The sequence below is a fragment of the Solanum lycopersicum genome, chromosome 9 (genome assembly GCF_036512215.1).
Source record: "Solanum lycopersicum chromosome 9, SLM_r2.1".
Lineage (NCBI taxonomy): Eukaryota > Viridiplantae > Streptophyta > Magnoliopsida > Solanales > Solanaceae > Solanum > Solanum lycopersicum.
The window spans coordinates 39,227,050-39,253,596 of NC_090808.1; the positions used below are offsets into that span (position 1 = coordinate 39,227,050).

Here is a 26,547-nt window from a genome sequence, read left to right on the forward strand (position 1 = left end):
TTTCGAATCGAAACACAGTGTACTTGACTCTTGGATCCCATTGACATCATTCATTGCGTACATGTATGAATCGTATTTAGAAATAAACTTTTCACATGAAATATCTTAAAAAATCTTTCATATTAAAAACCATAAAAAACACGAAGTCTCAACATATGCCAATCTTATAGTCAAGAATACTTGGGACACGACCCATAGAATACGAAAATAGAAATTCGTAGTTTATTACAATAAATTTAATAAGAAAAATAAAAATATAGTTATGCCCTCGAGTCAAATGAGGACATACTTTAACTTGCTTGAAAGAATTCAAGCTTCAAAGATTTACTTCAACACACTTCTCACCTTCCACCTTCCCATTTAGATATGACAAAATGCATGCAATTAGTACAAACATATGTACTAAGTATGGCATAATGCATAAAATCATGAGAAACGAACGTTTATGAGAAATATGCTCTTTTCTATTAGAACATGACATTAAATGTATAAGAACTACATTTAAGCACCAAACATCACATTTAAAACACAATACAAGTCATAGTCAATTTATAACATTTTAGATAACATTAAGTGAGCATACCATAACCTTACAGTAAGCCTTCCATTAATTTCACTGTAACTTCATAAAGAATTCACAAATCACAAATAGCATTAAGCATATATCAAAACATATAGACTTGATATCCTCTTCCGAAAGGTGATTCTAAGTCTCACTTAAGTGAGTTTTCAAGCGACCTCCCATACGATCCTTTCACATACACCTAAGAGTTCCTTTAGACTACCTAAGATAACATCATTCTCAATAAATACAATAGTATATATATAATATGACATTCTCTTCCTAACGGTTATCAAAAGACTTACTTAACTAATAAAAGAAGAGACCTCCCATACACCCTCTCCAGGCTTACCAAAATAATCCTTAAGAATAAGTATGTTTAGATCATGTCTACTTATTCAACTTACTTTCCCTATCTAGAGTCATTCTAAAGACTTTCCTAGGTAAGACATGAAGTTACCATTCCTATGCCCCCTTCAAACCTTCATTAAGCAAAACTTAAACAACTCATGGTAAGTACTTATTCATTAAAATTCTTTACTAACTTAAGCTATTATCCCTCATAATTAACCTAGATACATTAAACATATAAGTACATTCAAGTAATTGTCTTGGAGAAGAACTAGTGACTCACTCACTATCATCTTCAAAACCTAATCTTGCAATGTCTAGATAGCTTCCCATACAACTACCAAAACTTGATAGAACTTCTCCAATACTAGTAGGTATCCCACATTTTGATAATTGGCAATAACCGATATAGACAATACTAGCTATGCATGGAATTTGGAGTCATGAACCTACTCCAATCGAGGTTTGTTCTTTGGGCCAATGGTAGAACTAGGACGCATCCTATGTAGGCGCTGGGTAAAGAAATGTGAAAGGTTTTTTTGTACTTAAGCTACTTCCCAAACAATACTTTCTTGGTTCTAGCCTTTGTTCTCATAGGTTATTTCAATAATGGAGTACATGAAGAGGTTCCATATCGAGTTCACAACCCAATCGCATTACACCATACAAAAGAGGGTCCTCAAACGCTACCTACAATGGAAAAGGGGATATCTCAACGACTTTCCTAAGGATTATTTCATGTCATTCCAGCCAGTCAACCCTAAGTCCAGCATTCACACAAGAATGGTACCATTACGACATTAAACTTCAACAACATCATAACCCCCCAACTAGGTTGAATATTCCACATAAAGGACCTTCTTAATAATGCTCAATGTCACATGCCAATTACACATAGAAGACCAATAAGATTTATCATATTAAGTTAAGAACACATATTCACATTGAACATGTATCAAGTAAGAGACAGCAGTCAACCAAAACAAAACACAACATACTTCACCATAACACATATAACATATCATTCTATAGCACATTGGCATAAACAACATCATCTATAAGTTAACTGATTCACTACTATAATATCATCAATTTATGTATCACAAGTATCATAAAATCTATCAAGAAACATCATACCTCAACATCAAGTAATCCCCATAATGACTACACAATATCCTACAAGAGACACACATTACCTACTAGAAGAACACATGCTTTGACTCCACTTAACTCCACATGAACACATAAGTCATCATTACATTCATAGTATGCACATAATAAAGTTATAACATGATAAATTCATAATACTTGAAGTAATGCCGACGAGGCCACATAATAAAAAATTCATAAAGTAATGTGGATAAGGCCACATTGATCACAAGTATAGCACTGCCACCATAAGTGGACCATAAGAAGCATCATTATTATCTAAAGCCTATAGTACACAATTTAGAGGACGTTAGATCAACATACCATGAATCAAATCTCACAACTTCAATCCATAGTCAATTCTTCCAACAAAATATAAAAAGGCCCTTACTATTGAATAGGATCATCAATTAAACCCAATAACAACAATATACAAGGTATCGATGATAATTCAACATGAATTCATGAAATTAGGGAGCTAAATAAAAATTCTAGAATGATTCATTCGTAATTTAATAGCCCTTATCAAACTACATAAGAATTCAATCACATAAAGACATAATCAAATCACCCATAAAGTGGTCAAATCTTTGGTTACATGAACTACATGGGTTCATAGAGATTTTAGGTTAAAATCATCAAACTAAAAACTCAATCAAAATAAAAATATTCAAATCATTTAACGCAACATACCATGGATAGATAACAAAATTGAACAAGTTCAACATTGAAAGACATTTAAAATAATATTGAAGATTGGCTCTTTGAAAAAAAGATATTCGAGGATGAAGGTCATACCTTAATTTTGATGAATATCCTACAAATAGATGAAGAGAACTTTAGAAAGTCAGTCTTTAACTTTTGAGCTTCATAGCTTCATCAATGGAGGTTTTGGAGAGAAGAATGGAGAGGTTTTGTCTTGAGTTGAGGCTTTAGATTTGGTAGTGAGTTTGGGGGTAAAGAAGGAATCAATAACCCTTATTAATTAATCCCCAAATTACCTAAAATAACCCTGAACTTAAATAGACAATTTAGCCAATTCAAATTTAACTTAAAAATGACGTGTCTAAATTTGTGAGTTAACCGCGCGTCGCGCAGGCATTTGAAAATCTTGTTTCCTGAAAATTTTGAGACAAAATGGTTTGTGACATCCCCGATTCTCAGGTCAAGATTTTTTATACCTAATAAGTGTCAACTGCGCAGCGCGCAACCACTTCCACATCTTGGATTGTGCGGCACCACGACTGTCCCATGTTTAGGTCCTCTTGGGGACCCTTAGTCTTGTCCCCAGGATGTTGTTGTTGGATGTTCAACCCTTTATATGTCACGATATGTGTAGGAACCATCGATACTCAATTTCACTTGCAAACCATCCTCCAGAAGTCCACTACAAAACAGTACGACACACTAGTTTAACTTCGACTAGTTTCCGGAAGTCTTGGACATCAAATCTCCAAACACTTCCAAACTATATATACTGCCTATATACAATATTATTAACAATTATGGACTTCAATACATCATTAAACATATGTTAGTCCCTAGTTTCACGTAGGTCGTTTTAAGATGCGTTACAATCTCCCACACATAGACAACATTCATCCTCGAATGACAGTTTCTTCTTTTAAAACACTTTCAAGAGATAATAAACTCAAGAATATCAAAACATAACCATACCACACCATACACAATACAAATTTTTAAGAGAAAAAACCATTTCACTTACATTTAGAGACTCAAAACACAATTAGAAGGTAGAAACTAATCCACGACTTATTATGCAATAAGACTAACATGCTTCATCTCAACAAGGAGGAACATCTTCTCCAAACATTATCATGTTCAAATAAATCAATTATAGACACATTACTACAATTTTTAACAAAATAAAAATTTAGTCAAATTTTCAAAAACCTAACAGTAAACCAGTAGGCATTATAGTGAGCATGCTTCAAAATTTCAAAAATTCACTCTTAACCAATTAATGATGAAAGCATGATAATATAAGATATATATATATATATATATATATATATATATATCCATATAAACTTAATTTAAAACATAATCATAACTTCATGAAATGCACAATGCAACGAATCAATGAAATTCAATTCGCACAAGACTCCTAAACACAATGCAACAATGTAACATGCTACTATAACTTTCTAACTCTCGAGATTGAATTGAATAGAAGATATGCGGCAATCAATTAAAACTCAACTACTCACCATACTCCATCACTTAGAATTAACCCATAACAACTAAAGAAGAATCTATAACTTACCAACATCATCTTTATCAATCAACTTTGATCCTTTAGCCCGTAGTGCATATAAGTGATTCTTCCTTGGAACATCATCACTCGAAATACTTGGATGAACTTTCTTACCTTCCTTTAATGTAGCTCAATAGTAGAACAATCCATCACTTTATGTCTATCACTACCACAACGAAAACAATTCACAATACAAACTAGACCTTTCCCATAGTGTTTCTTCCCACAAGTAGCACAAGTAGGCTTACCACCTTGAGATTCACTAACCTTCTCAAGTTTGACCTTAGGATCTCTAGGCTCTTCTTGAATTTGAGCCCTCTTCTTGAACCTAAGTTTGTTTTGATCACATTGTCTACACTTCTTCAAGTTTCTACAAATCCTACTAAGCTTAGACTCCTCTATGGATTGAGCACACACCATGAGTGTGGACAATTTCATGTAATTGTTGATAATGGCCGTACGACACTCTTCTTTTACAAGGTCGGCAACACCGGTCAGAAACCTACTCATCTCATCCCTAAGATTAGAAACGAAGGATGGATCATACCTATACAACATAGTAAACTTAAAGGAATACTCCTCAACACTAATATTACCTATACAACATAGTAAACTTAAAGGAATACTCCTCAACACTAATATTCCCTTTCTTAAGATTAATAAAAGCCTCAACATTCACCTCCATCCTATTATGGGGAAAGTACTTTCCTAAGAAATCCTCCTTAAACTCTTCCAACTCTATAGGACTCGACTCAACCGACCTTTTATCTTTCCATTGTGTGTACCGCACTTGAGAAACCTCCCTCAATATGTATGAAGATAACTTCAACTTCTCCCTAGAAGTCACCTCCATTGCACTCAAAAACTTATATACACCATAAAGAAACTTTTCGGGGATATTCTCCCACCTTAGAGCCAAGAAAGATAGGACGATTCATCCTCACAAAGTCTCTCAATCTAGATGTCATAGTACTCTCCACAACATTTATTCTAGGTTCAATACGTGACTTGCTAAACATGAGGAAATCCATTTGGGGAGACGAACTTACTAAACGTGAGACGCCCATCTCATTTACATGACCTTTCAGTGCTTAACATTTATTCCCATTAGTAATCATCTTTACTCATCATACAAGTTCATATTAGTCTCTACCAGACTACTATGTAAACATATTATCATAATAGCTCATAGGTAACCGTAAGTGAGAACTACCCTTTCACTTTAGAAACACCACACAAGTGAGTAAACCTTTCACTTAACACTTAATGATAATCATATGAACTACTTTCAATCATATAATAATCATATAATAACATGCATACATACTTCATAACAAATTGAAGTGTAAATGCTTATCATCGACGTCATAGCCACACATTAGACATAGAGGCATTACTATCTAAATAACTCATCTATCATAGTTGAATTCAAGAAAAAGCCGACCAAGATACCATCTTGCCCTTTCATGACCTTCAAACTTCCATTACTAAATAATGCATAACCAATGCATAAAAAAGTTTAGTTTAGACAAAAAAGCATCAGAATCTAAGTAACTTGTCTATCATAGTTGAATTCAAGAAAAAACCTACCAACATACCTTCTTGCCCTTTCATTACCGTCAAACTTCCATTAACAAATAATGCATAACCAATACATAAACAAGGTTAATTCAATAATTAATGCATATGAATTATCATACTACATAATACATATACTTATCATATTCCACAATTTCCATATAATTTCAAGATATAATAAACTTAGGAAAGAACAAGGGTTCAAGGGAATATCTAATGTAATTACAAACAATTAGCAATAATTACATAGTTAATCAACATTAAAAGATCGTAATTCATCACATTTAAATAAAAATTTCGTCTTTAAAAGAGAACCCCTTTATAGTTTGGAACCCTAATCTTGGGGGAGTTTGAAATTGTTTTTGAAAAGACCTCTTGGTGAATGGAATCCCAGGAGTCAAAGAAACAAAAACTTAGGGATGATTTTTACAATGAATTTAGGATATATTCCTCGTTGAAATTTCCCTCTCCTTGATGCTCTAGTGTTCCTTCGGTGGAGGTTTGAGATTTCGGGAGAGAGAAATTAGAGAGAAGTTGAAGCTAAGTGGGTTTTGGGAATTTGAGTAGAGTTAGGTTAGTTTAATAAATTGTAACCCTTTTATAGTCCCCAACTAACTAATTTAACAATCCCTTTACCTCTAATTAAAACACTAACTAATTAAATAATAATGCCAACTAAACCTAAAACAAAAACAATGAACTGGAGCTTCAACGGAGACTTTTCGTTCATGCTTCGTCGACCAGACCACAGACCGTACTGGCAGTCTGTGAATTTGGTCAAATACTCCTTTTTGGAGAATTCTTGGTATTTGTATAAGTTCCCACCTTCTACAACCATTGACGACTAATTGTTTGGTTCGTTGACTACCACTATCAAATGACAAATTTTTGGGTCAAATACAAGGGTCCTCTATAAGGAACCTTAGAGTGGTCCTTGGGAATCGTAGCTAAACGTTTCAATACTAAACACTCTCTACTACAGACTACAATCATTTCCACGTAATTTTACTTAATTATAACTCTTAAAACCACTTTATAAACACTAGTTCAAACTTAATTACAACTCTTGAAACCCCTTTAAACACACTAGTTCAATTTCACTAGTCTCCAGACTTCCTGTCCGTTTCTTGATATTTCGAGCATAACATTTCCAAATTGAGTTTATTACCTTTTTTTAAACTTAGAAACACTCTTTTAAGTCTTATTTCATAAAGTGAGGCCCTATACTAAGCCATGGAACTTTCAAAATGTTACACTAGGAAACTACGGATACCTTTTACAGAAATAGGAGGAGAGAACTTGGCAATGAATTCATTTTTAGCTTTATCCACTTGCATTCCTTCTCCTTAAATTTTATAAACCAAAATAATGCCTTCATTTACCATTCTCACTTCTACCAATTTAGAAGTAGATTGGTTTCCACACACCTTTTTAATACATCCACAATGTGTTTAAAACAAGCCTCATTATGACAAATCATATATAAATACTTTCATTGAGTCTTTCACCATATCATTAAAAAAATAAAGAATACATCGTTGGAATATTGCAAGAGCATTACACAATCCAAAGAAAATCCTATTAAAAGAAAAGGTCCAATAGGGGCATATGAAAGTAGTAATCTTTTAATGTTTCGGTGCAATGAAAATCTAGTTGTATACGTAATAACCATCCAAAAATAGCACAATACACACCCCCGTAGGCCTAGCATTTATTACAGAAATGACACTAAGAAATGATCTTTCTTGGTCCATACATTTCATTTAAAGTGGTCCATGAATATACACTAACCAGTGACCGGCTGAATAGGTACGAGTTAACCTTTTTCGTTTGGAACCACTGTGATGTCTCTTTTCTTTAGTATACATTGCATGAGACTTGCCATTATCTATCTGCAATAAGGTAAACCACACCAACAACTAAAAACATTATAATTACTATCAAATTGGATTTGATGAGTGCAAATCTCGAGAGATTACCTACAGTATCAGCAATTCTCAATCTTATGACCTTGATATATCACTTGAATACCACAACAAGCAATTTAAATTTCCAGTCAAGCAAGTTTGCTGCAATCTTGACATATAAGGTATTTTTTGCTCCAAAAAATACATATCAAGGAAGAGATGGGAGCCCTTTCAAATCAAGTCTTGAAGGTTCTACCATAGATAGTTTAATAGGGGGGTTCTTTTGATTTTTCAGAACAATATTATGCTTCAATGGGTTGGTTTTAGAAACATCTAGTCCCAGTAGAGTATCAAAAACTTACAACAACAAGGGTTCATCCATGCAGATCATTTCACTTAAAATAGTCATTGCTCATTCAATCACATCAACTATTAAACCACATGAATGTCAATAGGTTTCTTCATCCATTTGCACACCTTCAAAGTAAACTTTTTATCATTTAATCGAAACTTCAACTCACCACTCTCAAAAATCCACTAGAGTTGTTGAAGTTTCCAGGAATGTTCTATCCCAAATAATAGGAAACCCCGCATCAATATCACAACCTAAAATAACAAATTTATCTGGAAAGATGAATCTATCCACCTTCACTAAGATATCATAAAGTATTCAAATGGGGTGTTTAATCAACCAGTCAAGCCATAATCTTGACAATTTTGTCATCTCATTCTTAGTTTTTTTTTGTACTTACTCTGTTGTCTGCATAAAAATTTAAGGAAGAGACTTGATCTTCCTTAGTGTACCAATTACAATTGAACTTTTTCATTTCGTCGAGGAGAGTTCATGCTATAGCAAAAAGTTGTTGCATGATTCTTCCTCAAAAAAGTTGTCAGCAAGCCTTTGCTTACAGAGTTTAGATTCCGATAGAAATATTGTAGCAACACATTGCTCAAAAGTCCATGAGTGGGAAATTGAGCAGTAGGTTTTGGAACCTCAACCATGTTTCATAAATCAGTTCCCCATCTATTCACTTAAAGTTCTGAATATGATCACTCAACTTCAACATCTTCTAGAAAGGGAAAAATTTACATAGAATAGCAAAGTGAGTTCCTCCAAAGAAGTTATTATTCTCTTAGTAACTTGACCTACCAATTCGTTGCTTTGCCTATTAAAGAAAATTGAAACAAACAAAGTCAGACATACTCTTGTGTGATATTCTCGAATTCAAATGGACTCTCTCGATCCAACGATAGTCCAAGAGGATGGGGATAAGATTTCTAAATTAACAACCCAAAACCTCAATTAATCTACTCTCACGATCTAGATTGGTAGGATCAAATTAAGATTTAGTTTTTAAAGATGAACCCACATCAAACCAATCACTACAATCGTCAAATGATAACATTAATTCGAAAACCTCTTTCTCAAGCTAGCATAGAAAACTAGGCTTGAAAAGTATTCACAACTACAATTCATGAGTTAAAACACGGTTATAAATCAATCCCACTCCTAAAAATGATTAAATTAGTAAATAATAACACCCACAATCTAATTTAACAAATTAATCGCAATTACTCCCCCAATAATGGGGTCACAAAATATTACCAACTATGTTCTCCATCAGTTGGGTAATGAGATTTGAGCCTTTACAATGCTTGAAGTTAACTTAAAATCAAAAACCAACTTAATATTCTCCTCAAAACTACTAAAAATGGTGTTTTAATCAAAAACAAAAATTTAGAATGTATAGGAATGACTCTTTTTTTATAATACAATTTATAAGTTCACAAATTTTTGCCTATAGGGTCATTCGGTAAAATAAATAAACGTTCGACGACCAGGTTGGCGTCGTTCGGTGACATGCTAAGTCCTCCTATCCATCACCTTTTTATCTTGAGTACTCACCGTTTATGTGTTGTGATTTTATGTTATTGGCGTCAGGCCGTCGACCTAGTTGACGATGCAACAATTGTCCTTTCCTTTTGTCATATCTTCCTGTACCTTCACTAACAACTCTGTAACTTTAGGTGGGATGAAACTCCTTTGACAATACAATCGGCACGTGTCTGAAGGCTTTGTTCCACCATTATGATGCTTTTTACCAGGGCTAGGACACTGTTACTTTAGGCGAGTTGAAGTACCACTCTACGAATCGTCGTGTGGTCTTGGTGATCCTCAACCTCGTTTTTCTTCATCTGATTCAACTTTTATGCTCCCGTTTGCTCACTAATGTTCTTGTCTTGCTCTTTTGCCTTCATAGTTGTAAATTAACACATAAGCATCAATTTAGAGCATAATATAGGCATTGAGGACACTAAAATTATAATTATTAAGCACTAAATTATTCAAAATCCCTCACTTATCATACAACATTTCTTAAAATAGCCTAAAATGGAGCCTTAACCACTAAATTATCTAACTAATTTATCCTTCACTCAAAAGTTCTCTCGTATTTCAAATGTTTTTAATTGTTTAAGATTTTTCCTCCATTCTTATCTCACTTTTTTATGAAGCCCTGATATAGAAAACATCCTTTCTATAACTATTCAGTAATACCCCTAACTTAGGTTTTTAGCCTCAAATTTTAAAACTTCAAGTTCAAGGAAGGGAGATTTCAAAGGAGGGTTACTTTTTAAAAAAAGGATAACACTTGTAATGTGGTTGTCAATAAAAAGGGTTTAGGCTCAAAAGGGACAAGTAACGATACATTTAGTGCAAAGTTGGGATTTCAAGACCAAATGGAACTTCTCGATCTAATAAAGAGTTCAAAAGATCATTTCTCCAACATAATTTAATCAAGACAACTATTTCAAGATCAACGGGTCAAGTTCTAGTTAACACAAGTTAACACATTAAATTGTTTTTAACACTCACCACACATGACTTGTAAACTAGTCAAGATGTATCAGTTTCCCTACGTAGTAAAGAAGAGAGGATTTAATTTTAATTTCACCACCTAGAAAATTAGAGTCACTAAAAGAGTCAAAACATTTTTACCAAGTCATTCACTTCCACCATTTTCCTTTAATAAAAATTTCAAAGGGGTGCTCATTTATGATTTGCAAGGCATAACTAAGGCTAGTTGTACCAAACAAGTCACAATCTCATACCCAGGCCCCATAAATCCACAAAGAAATTATTATTTTCCTTTAAAATTAAAGTCACCCAATCTATCATTTGACAAATTCAAGCCTCTTCATCGAGCATTTACACGCGCTTTGAATTTCACAAGCAACGAGTACTTAGAGTTCCACTGTTGAACGCATACAAGAATGAAACACTATCACCATGATTTATTATTTCAAAAAGAATCAAATATAACAAACACAAAACTATAATAAAAATGACAAATCCATACAATAAACAAAAACCTGAAAAGGCAAACAAAAACAATCAAAAATATCGAGACAAAGCATAAACAACACAAAGGGTATCACCTCCTACCTAAAGGGGTACTATGTACTCATATGTAACGAACCTGGAGCACCCTCAAGTCATCATATGGAGTATTCGACCTCCTGGAGATCTTATACAAGTCCTTAGACATCATTCATCGTATATATATGAAAAGTAGTGCGGAATTGAAACTTTTCATCATATAGTCAAACTCTTTTATAAAATAATAAGGAAGGAATATGTCTCCTCATAGAAGTCTTAATCTCACATAATATAATATTCTCAAAACACTTAAACCAATTTTTTAAAGGAACTATAGTCTATTACAAAGTCATTGAAAATGGAAACTAAAAATAAACATTTTCTCGATTATATGAGGACATACTAATCTTGAGAGAATGTTATTCCCTAACATCAACTTCTAAAAAAACCTCACTTGCCACCTAAACTCTTATAAATAGAATAACATATAAAATTAGCACATTGAATGCACTAAGTATTGTGGCATGCAATAAAACCATGCAAAAACGGACATTAACTTTAAAATGTACTTTTCATGCTCTTTTGATAGAAACCTCATAAACAAGTATATAAACTATTTTCAAATCAATATTCACATAAAATAAATACACATATAATCTACAATATAAAACTATCATCACTTAGAAACCATATAAACATATAGACGTCCTACCAAAGGTCGTCCTAAAACCCACGTTAGTAAGATATGAAGCGGCCGCCCATAAAACCTCTTCACACACACCTAAGTGATCCTCAAGACTTCCCAAACTAACATTATTCACATTTCATCATTAAAACACTCTACCTAAGGTTACTCTAAGACTCACCTAAGTAAGACACGAAGAGACCGCCCATAAGCCCTTTCAAGCCTGCCTAAGCAGTCCCCAATGCTACCCTAGATAAGAACTTTTTTATTAAACATTAATTTACTTAAGTCATAATTATTAATGAATCTATTTAAGAATTTAGAGAACTTCACATAATTGTCTTGGAGGACCTAGGGAACTTATCCTAGCAACTTTGAAAGCCTACTCGTGCCATGTCTAGATAGCATCATATTAAATTAACTAGACGTTGTAGAACTTCTCCAATACTGGAATGCACATCCCATATGATGAGAGAAGGAATTAACTGACATATACCACAATATATAGGTATAGAATCCGGTGTCATAAAACCCTACACCGTGGAAGGTGTTCCACTTGCCAAAAGTAGAACTAGTAATCATCCCATGTTGGCACATAGTAAGGAATATAAAGGGCTTCTTTGCACTCTGGTCTAATCTAAAGTAGAGCATATTCACACGGTGCTTTGCATTTCTTATCATAGAGTAATCATTCCCTAGGTGTATTAGAGAAGGTACCATCACTATGCCCTACAAACTCACAATACCCTTTTCTTCCAAGGATGGGTCCACTAGGGCTGCCAACCAAGAACTATTTGGATAGATCTTATGACTTTCGTAGATATAGTTTCACAGCATTCAATCCAAGATACCCCTAAGTCCATAATTCCACTCAAGAAGGACACCATTACAGTCTTTCACTTCATGGCTTCTTATTGACCTTCTTATCATATTCAATGTTTCGCATTCTTGACCTTCTTTTTCAATGTTCAAGATTCTACATTCTTAACCTTATTTTCTTATTCAAGGCTTTAATTTTACTAAGGGTTCTAGACTCATCAAGGAGGTGAACCATACTTAGGTCATCCGATTCAAGACATTCTCTTGAATACCTTATTTAATCATTCAAGGAACTGCACCAAGTTAGGTCTACCGATCATTCAAGACATTATCTTGAATACCTCATTTAACCATTTAAGGAATTGCACCAAGTTAGGTCTACCAATCATAGACTTTCATTCTTAAATTCATTCAATGATATTCAAGTACCAAGTAAGGACAACTAATCTACCACACAATTTACCACATCATTATCTAAAGGCTCTCCCTAGTCCTTCACATCATATATCATCAACTAGGAAGGAAACATATCAAACCATTGTATTATTGACTCACACAACATCATATAGACATCTCATGAATTCGTTCACTTTATACATTCACATATACTATATCGAGATCATACCATAATTCACAAAATAATGCCGACAAGGCCATGTTCACAACGATTATATCAACAAATATCGAGATCAACAATTATATCATTACTGGACCGTACTAAACAACAAATATTCAACATCAATTCAATGCTTAAATGGAGTGATTAGGTAAACTCACCACCTTCCCATTGACATAATCGTAATAATTTAGCCTTTCCAATACAAATTCACATAATTGAGATATTACCCATAATTATATATATAACACTAAGCCAAATAAAACTAAATCAATGATCCATAAATACTGAATATAGATATAAACATCATAAGGCAGCCATGAATAATTCTAATATTATTCAATACATAATTCAATATCCCGATACAATCTACACATTAATTAAATATAATTAAGCCATGATGAATTCATCCAAATTAGAGACATAATAAGGAATTTAAGGAATACATGGGTTCATAGAGATTTTGATCTTAAGAATATTAAATTAAAATTGATCAATCAATAAAACATAAGTTTAAAGCCTTTCATGTAAGAACCCATGCTTAGAATTTCAAATAGAATTTTAAGGCTTTGAAATATCTTTGAAAAGCCTTTCCAAAACCAAAACGCAGAAAGCAGATGAGATTTAGTGCAGAAGTGAGCCATGAAGGCCATCAATGGACCGTCATCTTATTGATGGACTGTAGATGGTGACCGTTGATTGGAAGTTCAGCCCTATGGAGAAACTCGAAGAAATCTGATCAAGTGTGGGGCAACGAAAGGATCGGCAATCCATTGATTGACTGACAAACCATCCTGGTAAATCCTTGATCTAATCAGAGAATGTCCTAATACCCAAAGTTGAAGAAAATCTATGTATGGAACGAAGGAAGGTATCAATGGACAGTTTATCACAATCGAAATCTAGACCCCCAGACGAGACCGACATCATTGACCTCTCAAAGGCCGAAGACAAGCCTACATGTGTCATACTTACTTCATCTAGGTTAATTTTAGAGAAAATTTGAACTTTTTGTTTTCTTATTTCATGTGAAACATATTTTAATTAACAACATGATTATGGAAAGTCAAGTTAGTGGGCTTGCAAAAATGTGATTAGGAAAGTTACTAAGCTTTCCAAATTTTGATTAGGAAAGTGATGCCATGAGAGTAACATCCATTATCATACTTATCATATTTCACACAACACATAACATTTTAGACGTAGGACATATCATTTTGCACATAGAACATAACATTTTTCATCACTTTCATCGGGTTCATTGTGCAATGATCAATAATGATCTAGTGTCATTACTTAAGTCTAGATTACCTCTTGATCATCCTATCCTAACACTTTTGGTATCATTCATTTAATTATATGAATCATTTGAGGCTGCCCTAATTCAATTATTGGGTACATTAACTTTGACTGACATAGATTATGTGAGCATCATGAAATCCAGTGTCTCTTTTTAACAGAAAAGAGGTGAAATCACATGCCAAAGTGACCCAAAACATGCTAGCGTACAAGGGAATTGAACCCCACCAAATCCCTATATTGGAAGTATAGGTTCGTAGACTAGGAGATATAAGGAGACCCATACCCGAATTGCCAGAAAGACCCATCTAATGAGAGTTACGTGAACCTACGCCCATTTATGAAAGAAGGCATCGCCGCTTATAGCAAGTATATTGGTGTTCAATAAAAGTTCCATTGCATTCGACTCTTGCGTCACGAAATTTAGCTTCTAGTATGAAACCATCATAGCTCAATAGATAATTTCTCATCTCATCATTAGTATTAACTATGCATTAACTTCAATACTTTATTAGAGTGTTCATAGAAACTGGTCTCTTCAATAAGTATACACTCTCATAGGTGAGTACGTTCTAGTAACATTTATTTAGTCTCATTTGAAATTGGTATGATCTTTTGCATAAGCCTCTTTTCATGTAGCCACCACATTCATTAGCATTAGCGCATTTTCTCTTCGTAATTACTCCCTCTTATTATGTAAATGTTCATTTCATCATAATTTCATTTAATACATCATAGGTCACTTACTTTTAAATGTATGCTAGACTTATGGGTCTATATATACAAGCCATGAGGCTTCATTCATAGTTCGTTTAGGTTATTCATAACTTCCTAAGATTATATGGTACAAGACTTATGCATCTTATATGTATGCCAAGATCTCGATTTCGATCTATGTGGGCAGCATTACTCTAAACATTTCTTCATGATGACTTATGTATCAATACGGAGTTTGGTCAAGGGAACCCGGTTTCGAATTCCTTGGTTAACACTTACATCTCTTTTTTTATTTATTCTATTTTGATCCATATGGCTTGGGGACCCGAGATCGAGCCCCAACACCTTCGTTTAATTTTTTTCTTTATTTTTTTTCTTTTTTATTCGCTTATCTTGGGACCGAGGGGTTGTGGGATCGATCCGACAAATCCTCATTTCTTTTATTTTCTTTCTCCTTGACTTTTCCGAGTTGACCTTGAGTGTATGGGATCAAATCCCCACAGCCTCACTTTATTTTTCTCTTTAATTCCCTTGATCAACCTAGAGGTCGTAGGTTCGATTCCCACACGCCTCAACCTTTATTTTCTTTTAATTCCTTATGTTTGACCAAGAGGTTGTGGGTTCGAATCCCACTCCTCTCATTTATATTTTCACAGATTCATTTTCCAGTCAAAGTCCATGTTCAGATCCCCCTTACCACATTCTTTTATTTTACATTATTTTATGAGTTTTAACAAGGTGAGGTCACATGTTCGATCCTAAGTGACCTCACTTATTTTTCATCATTTTTTCATAACATGTTAATTGATATAACTTGACCGAAACTAACATCAAAGTGCTTGAATTTTGATTACATTTTTGCAGACTATTTTCTCATACCTTTGACGTTAAATATATATGCGTTTGGAGTAGTTTTTAGTGAATTCTTCAGGTGCATTTTCAAGATCACATTCTATAAAAAATTTGTACTCAAATCAGTATTTTATATCACTTATCTAGGCCGAAACTCATCAATAAGATGCTGGAAATTTAATACATTTTAAGTTCATTTTCATGAACGTTTACATTTTAGTTTTGAGGATAATTAATGGATTTATTTTGCTAATAATTTCCAATTATATCAGCCAAATTATACTTTATATGAACATCACAATTTATACAAGTTTGTGCATGTAATAATACAACCATAACATGTCATTTTCGAACTTCAAACCATGACTATATGTCCCTGCTACAAATTGTACACACATAAACACATAATTTCGTAAATCATACTTAACATTCACATAAATACAAACGTACATACATGAACATAATCAACACAAAAACACATTACACCCCTAATTTCTAAAATCAAACATACCCTACCTAAAAATCGATGGGAGCTAGCAATAGGGAAATGTAAAGGGGAACAACCCTAGTTTTCGGATTTGAATATACTGAACTTTAAGGGGTCTCTTTGGAAAGGGACCAAGAGAGAAGAGAACCAATAGGTTTTTTACGTTCAAATCTTTAACTGATGCCCAATGTTTCTCCTCCAAATTCACTTCCAACACCGAAACATCAACCCCGATTCGACGGACATCCCTCTCTTTGCCTAACGTGATTGATTAGTTGTTTGTTTTTATCTGTCATTGTGAGTTCTACAAGTGAGAAGTACTTTTGTCATTTTTTACTTTCTTGAAGTTATTTTAGAAAAGAGAATGTGAATGAGTGAAGAGAAAATGATTCTGAAGTGAGATAGACGTGAGAGACTGAAACGTGAAAGTAGTTTAGGCTTAGGTAAGGACTTAGTCAAACTAGGACTCTCCTTAACTTTTAAAAATATCTGATTTTCCTTTTTATTAAATCAGATAATAAATATTAAATAATTAACTTGATTTACCAGTTTAAATAAAAATAATTTAAATAATTGCTTCCACCTAGGTTCGAACACGGGTGGAGCAAAACATCACTCAAGAAGCTGATTTTTTGCCCTCTCTCCCCAAATTGCCCCTCCACCTTATTAATTAAAAAATTAATTACATATTTAGGGTAATTATTATACTACCCTTATCCTGGAAAAATACTATTTTACTCCTAAATCCTCAAAACTTATGATTTCCCCTTTTTAATTCCGGTAAAGACTCATCCGGGTAAATCTTCATATTTGGGTTCCCTACATGGCTGGAGCCAAACTTTTTTATATCAAATAACTCCCCAAGTTAGTTGGCATGGCTGTCTCAAGGGTTCAGAGGTCTGGTTCTTCGCGCATCAATCCGTGTGAGCCCTGTCTATATGAATGCATTCTAGAGATATTAACCATTACTTAACATATCAATATTAGGGTTGTTACATTATCCCCCCTTAAGAACATTCATCCCCGAATGACACAACTAACTATCATAACATAGTTACTATACACAATAAAGCAATAACATTAAAGAATGGAGAGATAAGAAAACATAGACTTAAGAGTAGAAAGTCTAACCTCAAGGGCTGAAAAGATGAGGGTATCCGAATCTCATATCAGCCTCGGCCTCCCACTTAGCACCCCCTACAATATGATTCCTCCACAATACCTTTACTGTGTCAAACTCCTAGTTTCTTAGCCGTTTGATCTGTCGATCTAAAATCTCAACAGGTACTTCCTCATAGGAAAAGTCTTTCTCGACCCCCAAGCCTTCAACAGGTAGAATCGATGGTGGATCCCCAAGGCAATTCTTTAACATAGAGACATAAAAGACTGGATGGAAATAAGCTACCATAGGGAAAACCAATTCATACGCCACCTCACCCACACGCTGTGGGATCTCATATGGACCAACATAGCTCTAACTCAACTTCCCTTTCCTGCCGAACCTTATCACCCCCTTCACAGGTGATATCTTTAAATATTCCTTGTCACACACATAAAACTCTAAGGGTCGTTTTCTGTTGTTTACATAATACTTCTGCCAACTGTAGGCAGTGACCAACATGTCTAACACTAACCTTCTACAATTCTTTATGAATGATCTCTAGTTCAAAAATAGATGAATCCCCAACCTCAAACCACCAAACTAGAGACCGACACCTTCTACCATACAACGCCTCAAACGGTGCCATCCCAATGCTAGGGTAATAGCTATTATTATATGACTCTATCAAAGGGAGATGGTCGTCCCATCTACCTCTGAAGTCAATCACACACGCTCTCAAAATATCCTTGAATGTCTGAATTGTGCGCTTTTCCTTCCCATCAGTCTGAGGATGAAAGGCAGTACTAAGCTTTACTTGGGTGCCTAAGCTCTTCTGGAAGGATATCAAGAAATTTTAAGTGAATTGAGCTCATCTATCTAAAATGATAGACAATGGAATCCTATGCCATCTCACAATCTCATCAATGTAGAATCTCACATAATCCTTGGCTCTGTAAGTACACATCCCTGACATAAAGTGGGCAGACTTTGTCATCTTTTCCACAATTACCCATATGGAGTCATGCTGTCTCCTAGTCTTCGTAAGACAAACCACAAAGTCCATATTAATGGCCTCTCGGTTCCAAGTTGTAACCTTAATAATTTGAGTAAGACCGCCACATTTATGTTGTTCTGCCACATATTCCGCAGTATCTTTCTTCATGCCATCCTACCAATAGATCTGTTTAATATCATGATACATCTTGGTTGAACTTGGATGTATGGAATATGTGGAACCATGAGCCTCTTCAATGATCTTGGTCCACAAAGCATCCACATCTGGTAACACACTGCCTGTCCTGGTACCGAAGTATGTCGTCATCTCCCAAAGCAAAAGACTCATTCATCTTAACCAACACTAAGTCCTTCATCTCCTTCAACACCGGATTAAGATGCTGACCCTCCTTGACTTCAACTACTAAGGATGATTCAGAACTAGGATGATTTGAAACGCCCGCACTAGTAGAGTGAACTAACCGCACATCCTGTCTGGAATGTCTATGTATATCTTTCACCAACTCCTTCTCATCCGCAACGTGGGTTGTACTTACCATGATCATCATATTCAAAGCATCAACTACAACATTATCCTTACCTGGATTGTAGTGGACATTCATGTCGTAGTCTTTTAATAGATCCAAACATCTCCGATGACGTAGATTCAACTCTTTCTATGTGAACACGTACTAAAGACTCTTATGGTCTGTGAACACATCAACGTGCACCCCATAAAAGTAGTGCCTCCACAGCTTAAATGCAGACAACACAGCTGCCAACTCCAGTTATGAGTGGGATAATTCTTTTCATGGACCTTGATTTGTCTGGATACATAATCTATCACCGTACCACCCTGCATAAGAACACAACCCAAACCAACCCTAGATGCATCACAATACACAGCGTAGTTCTCACCACACTTAGGTAAAGTAAGCACCGGGGCTAAGTGACTCTATCCTTGATCTCATGAAAACTCTTCTCACAAGCCTCTGTCCATTCAATCTTGGCCTTCTTCTTATTCAAAGATGTCAGTGAGGGAGCAATGGCAGGAAAACAATCCATGAACCTTCATCAGTTACTAGTCAGTCCCAAGAAGATACAAATATAAGTGGGAGTAATAGGTTTTGTCAAGTTCTTAATAGATTTAGTCTTCTTGGGATCTACCTCTACACCTTTGTCGGACACAACATGACCCAAGAAGGTCACTAATCAAAGGGATAATTCACACTTGCTGAATTTGGCATACAACAGATGTTGTCTAAGTACCTGCCAGGTAAGTCTCAAATGTTGTTGATTCTTTTCCTTGGTCTTAGAGTAGATGAGTATGTCATCAATGAATACTATGATGAAGGAGTCAAGGTATTCACGGAAGACCATGTTCATGAGATCCATAAATGCAGCAGGTGAAATTGTTACACTAAATGACATAACTAGGAACTCATAATGAGCATAACGAGTACGAAAGGCTGTCTTTGAAATATCTCCATCCCCAACCCTGACCTGATGTTACCCTGAACGAAGAAGCTAGACCCTTGGAGTTGGTCGAACAAGTAATATATTCTGGGAAGTGGATACCTATTCTTGATAATGACTTTGTTGAGCTTCCAATAATTGATACATATTCTAAGGGTTCTATGTCTCTTTTTCACAAACAACACTGGAGCGACACAAGGGGATATGCTCGGCTGAATAAAACCCTTATCAGTGAGATCTTCTAGCTGCAACTTCAACTCTTTGAGTTCAGGTGGAGCCATTCTGTAAGCAAGAATGAAATTGGTTTAGTATCCTATTCTAAGTTGATACCAAAGTCAATCTCTCAAGGGGGAGCAACACAAGGAAAATCAGTAGGAAATACATCTTTGAACTCATTCACGATAGGCACTGAGTCTATGGAAGGAACGTCATGACCTTAATCATGAATACTCACTAGATAACACAATAACCCCTTGGACATCATTTTATTGGCCTTAAGTTTCGAAATTAATTGATTAGGACGACTCAAGTTGTACCTCTCCCAAACTAACTCTTCTTCATTAGGAAACTAAATCTTACAACCCTACTATGATAATCCATACAAGCATAATAATTATGAAGCAAGTCCATGCACAGAATAACATCAAATCATGCATGGATAACTCAACCAAGTATGCACACATAGTCTTACCACACACAACTATTAGGTCATCCTTGTATACTCTATCGGGTATTATATTTTATCCTAAATGTGTATTAACCACTATAGGATCATGCAAAACATTAGAAAATATCATAAAAGTGAGAGAAAGCAAAGGAGTAACAAAGGAAAACATAGACCCTGGATCAATTAAGGCATAAGTAGAAATTGAGAATACTTGCAGCATAACTCTGACCAAATCATTGGACTTCTCCTTCTCCTCCCTGACCTTAAGGGCGTAAAACCTGTTCCTCTTAGGAGGCTCAGCTGCTGCTGCATCGTGTGGATTAGGCCTAGGATGAACATTCCCTCAAGCTTGACCTTTTTTCTGTGGGCAGTCCTTAACCATGTGCCCTCTTTTCCCACCAACAAAGCAGGCATTACTGCCCTGTTAGTGCAGTCCTTTCAAGGACGCTGCATCTCACCTCCATTTCCCTTCTTGGGCTCAGGTCTGCCCTCTCTAGGTTTTTTCCTCCTCTAAAAGTTAGAGTTCCAGAACTCTGCTGCCCTTTTTTTAATCTGAGCTGTTCACGGATGCCAAAATAGTTTTTGTTGCCTCCATTACTTTGACCAGCGTGATCTTGAGGCCTAGGCCTCTTAGCATAACAAACGCCTCTATTCTTTCGGATGTTCTCTATTTGCTGGACATGCACCATAAACCTGGAGAGGTCCATGTTTTCATGGAGCATCGTAGATCGACACTCCTCCTCTAGATATCCGTTTATTCCTTTGAGGAACCTACTAATCTTATACCTGTTGTTAGTGACAAGGGAAGTAGCATACCTCAACAGCTTAACAAACTTCAAGAAATACTCCCTAACTGTCATGGATCCCTGTTTAAGGTTGATGAAATCCTCTACCTTGACCTCTATCATCTCCCTTGGAAAGAATGTCTCCAGGAAGGTTGTCTTAAATAGATCCTAAGTGATCAGAACTTCGCCGAAACTCGGCTATCCTGCCACATCTTGCATCAAGTCTGTTAAACATCCTTGAGTTGATAGGAAGCCAACTCTTCTTTCTTAATATTTGTGGCCAATATAGACATCATAATCTTATGCACCTCATCCACAAACTCCTGAGGATCCTCCAAAGTCTTAGACAATATTAACATAGGAGGATTCATACTCGTAAAGTCTCTTCGACTATCAGCCATACTGCGAACCGGTAGGTTCTCCCTCTAAACATTTTGCCGGTTGACCTGGTCGGTCATGGACTCGGCCTACATTGTGATGTCCTGTGCCATCTGGGCAAGATATTCCCACACCTCAGCATCAATAAACCCACCAGGGTTAACCGGCATAGCCACTACTTCAGCTGGAACCTGGGGTTGAACTGGATTGGCCCTAGCAGCTGCTCCTCCTCATCTTTGACCAATTATTCTCCCAGTATTCGTTCTATGAAAACAAAAAGGATTAATGTTAGACACGTTCATAATACCATGAAAATCAGACATTAGGAAAGGCACGATATGATCAGAAGAAGGGAAAATTTCTTAAGCATTGTGTTGTCTCTAATTCAGGATTGTGGTGCACTTTACTACCATGACTTTGAAACTACTCAATGTGGTTGATGTGAACTTATTATATTTGGAATTTAACTTAGTGCTCTGACACTACCTTTATCACGACCGAAATATAGACCTCAGATGAGACCGGCGTCGTTGACCTCTCAGAGGTTGAAAACAAGCCTACATGCGTCATACTTATGTCATCTGAGTTAATTTTAGAGGAAAATTTGAAAATTTTATTTTCTTATTTCATCTGAAATGGAATATACATAACATCATAGGTGTTCACAAATCAAGCATCTAATAAAGAGATGATGAAATGAAATAATCAGTTCATAATTTTACTAAACGTATTTTTGCCAAAATGGCACTAGTACAATGTCTGAACAAAAGTTTAAATACACACTAGTGGAACTAACTATAGCCTACATCTAATCTAGATAATAACGATAAACATCCTTTAAAGCATGAGGACCTACCTATTCCGAATGAAAGATCCACGTCTGGATAGCTACAACATCAACATGTAAGCTCTAGCGTCCACCTATGCCTGCACCTTAAATTGTCGAATTACGTGGGATTAGTACACACTTGTACTAAGTATGGGTATATGCAACCACACACCAAGGAGAGGCATGAGTAAGAATAGCTCTTTCCTGACAACATGATTATGGAAAGTCAAGTTAGTGGGCTTGCATAAATTTGATCAGGAAAGTTAATGAGCTTTCTAAATTTGGATAAGGAAAGTAATTCCATGAAAATAACATGCATCATCATAATTATCATATTGCACACAACACATAACATCTTACACATGGCACATATCATTTTGCATATACGATATAACAACTTTCATAGCATTTATTCATATACCATGAGACCTTGGAATCATGAAGATGGCATTAAGACATCCCAAAATGATGGCTCAACATATGGGCGTCAACTAGGGAGCCTTCATTAGCAAAGACAGAGTCTTCTTCATTCATTCATATGTACCTCATTTAATTTCGATCATAGGCTAGTGACAACACCAGCTATAACTAGGATACATTTTAAGACTTTCATCGGGTTCATTGTGCAATGATCAAGAATGACCTAGTGTCATTACATAAGTCTACCTTACCTCTTTATCATGCTTTCCTACCACTTTTGGTATCAATCATTTCAGTATGTGAATTATTTGAGGCTGGCCGCATTCATTTATTGGGAACTTTAACTGTAGCCGACATAGATCATGTGAGCATCATAAAATCCATTGTCTCCCCCACACTTAAAAGAGGTGGAATCACTGGCCAAAGTGACCCAAAACATGCTACTGTACATGGGAATTGAACCGTGCCAGATCCCTTTATTGGCAATATAGGTTCGAAAACCAGGAGATATAAGGAGACCCATGCCTGGCATTCCACACAGTCTCATCTCATGAGAGTTACGTGAACCTCCACCCTTCCTGAATGAAGGCATCACCGCTGATAGCTAGTCTATCAGTGCATAGTATAAAGTTCCATTGCATGATACTCATGCGTCACGGAAGTTGGCTTCTAGTATGAGAATATCACAGCTCAATAGATGATTTCTCATCTCATCATTAGTATTAACTATGCACTAACTTCAATACTTTCATTAGAGTGTCCATAGAGACTTGTCTCTTCATTAACTTTACACTCTCATAGGTGAGTACGTTTTGGTAACATTTACTTAGTCCCATTTGAGATTTCTCTCATCTTTTACATTATCCTCTTATTATATTGCAACCACATTCATTAACTTTAGCACATTTACTCTTCATAATTACTTACCCCTAATTACGTGAATGTTCATTTCATCATATGCCAATGCACTTGGACATTTAGTGTATTTCACACTCTTACTTAACTCTTGTAGGGTTTCGTCATTTCATTGCATACATCTTAGGTTCACTTACTTTTAAACCTATGCTAGATTTATCGGACTATACATACAAGCCATGAGACTTCATTCATAGTTCATTTAGGTGATTCATAACTTCCTAAGATTATATGGTACAAGACTTATGCATCTTATATGTATGCCAATATCTCATTTTTGATCTATGTGTGAAGCATTACTTTGAACATTTATTCACGTATGACTTATGTATCAACATGGAGTTTGGTTAAGGGAACCCAATTTCAGAACCCTTGGTTAACATTTACTACCTTTTTTTTATTTAGTCTATTTTAATCCATACGTTTTGGGGACATGAGAAGGAGCCCCAACGCCTTCGTTTCATTTTTTTCCATATTATTCTTTCTTTCTTATTCGCTTGTCCTGGGACTGAGGGGTAGTGCGATCGATCCCCCACAACATCATTTCTTTTATTTTCTTTTTCCTTGACTTTTCCTAGTTGACCTTTTGGGTATAGTATTGAATAAACATAGCCTCACTTTATTTTTCTCTTTAATTCCCTTGATCAGAATATAGGTCTAAGTTAGATTCCCACACGCCTCAACCTTTATTTTCTTTTAATTCCTAAAGTCTAAACAAGAGGTTGTGGGTTCGAATCCAACTCATCTCATTTTTATTTTTATATATCCATTTTCGAGTCAAGGTCCAGGTTCGAATCCCCCTTACCACATTCTTTTAACTTACATTATTCTATGACTTTTAACAAGGTGAGGTCACGTATTCAATCCTTAGTGACCTCACTTATTTTTATTCATTTTTCCATAATATGTTAATTAACTTAACTTGACCGAAACTAACATCAATGTGCTGGAATTTTGACCACATTTTTGCAGCCTATTTTCGCACCTCTTTCATATTAAAATGTATATATGTTTGGAGTAGTTTTTAGTGAGTTATTTAGGTGCATTTTCAAGATCACATTCTATAAAGTGTTTGAACTCAAATCAATATTTTTACATCACCTATTTTTTCTGAACTCATCAAGAAGATTCTTGAAATATTATATGTTTTTAGCTCATTTGCAATAACGTTTACATGTTAGTTTTGAGGGTAATTCATGGATTCATTTATCTAATAATTTCCGTTCAACTCTTCCACAATATTCTTCATATGAACATAAGGATTTATACAAGGTTGTGCATATACGAATACAACCATAACATGTCATTTTCGAAATTCAAACCAAGAGTATATGTCTCGGCTACACATTGCACACACATAAACACATAATTTCGGACAGCATGGATACCATTCACATAACTCTAAACATACAAAGATGAACATAATCAACGCGAAAACATATTACACCCCTAATTTCTACCAGCAAACATAACCAACCTCCAAATTTATGGGAGCTAGTGATAGGGAACATGTAAAGGGGAATAACCCTTGTTTTCAGATTTGAATATACTGAAACCTTAATGGGTCTCTTGGGAAACGGAAAAAGAGAGAAGAGAACTCATACTTTTTTGACGTTCTAACCTTGACCTGCTGCCCAAAGTTTCTTCTCCAAATTCACATTAAACACCGAAAATATCAACACCAATTCGACGGACAACCCTCTCTTTGCCTAACGCTATTGATTAGTTTTTTTTTAACCTTCGTTGTGAGTTCATCAAGTGTGAAGAATATTGGTTAAATTTTCTGTTCTTGTAGTTATTTTGGTAGAGAAAACATAATTGAGTGAAGAGAGAATGATCATGAAGTGAGATAGAGTTGAGTGAGTGAAACATGAAAGTAGTTTAGGCTTAGGTATGGCTTATTCAAACTAGGACTCTCCTTAACTTTTAAAAAAAATCTGATTTTCCTTTTTAATAAATCAGCTAATAATTTTAATTAATTAAGTTAATTTACCAATTTGAATAAAATAAATTTAAATCATTGCTTCCACCTAGGTTCAAACCAGGGTGGAGCAAGACTTCACTAAAAAAGCCAAATTTCAGCCCTCTCTCCCAAAATTGCCCCTCTAACTTATTAATTAAATAATAAATTACATATTTACGATAATTACGATACTAACCTTAACCTTGAAAAAGACCATTTTACCCCTAAACCCTCCAAACTTTAGATTTTCTTCATATTCGGGAGCCCTACATGGATGGACACAACCTTTCTTAGATCAACTAACTCCCCAAGTTAGTTGGCTTGGATGTCCCATGGGTTC

At 35.2% G+C, this 26,547-nt stretch overlaps 1 protein-coding gene across 1 annotated transcript in view; it reads right to left on the minus strand.

The window, feature by feature from the left end:
• The window catches only part of LOC104649277 (uncharacterized), a 43,068-nt gene extending 24,125 nt beyond the window's left edge, over positions 1-18,943 (minus strand). The window contains exons 1-5 of the mRNA XM_010328159.1: positions 18,695-18,943; positions 18,368-18,613; positions 7,710-7,810; positions 4,608-4,887; positions 4,350-4,458 (exon numbers count right to left, since the gene is read on the minus strand). Coding sequence (XP_010326461.1) covers positions 4,350-4,458; positions 4,608-4,887; positions 7,710-7,810; positions 18,368-18,613; positions 18,695-18,943 — 985 coding nt within the window. The remainder of the gene's footprint in view (positions 1-4,349; positions 4,459-4,607; positions 4,888-7,709; positions 7,811-18,367; positions 18,614-18,694) is intronic.
• Between the last annotated feature and the right edge of the window lie 7,604 nt (positions 18,944-26,547).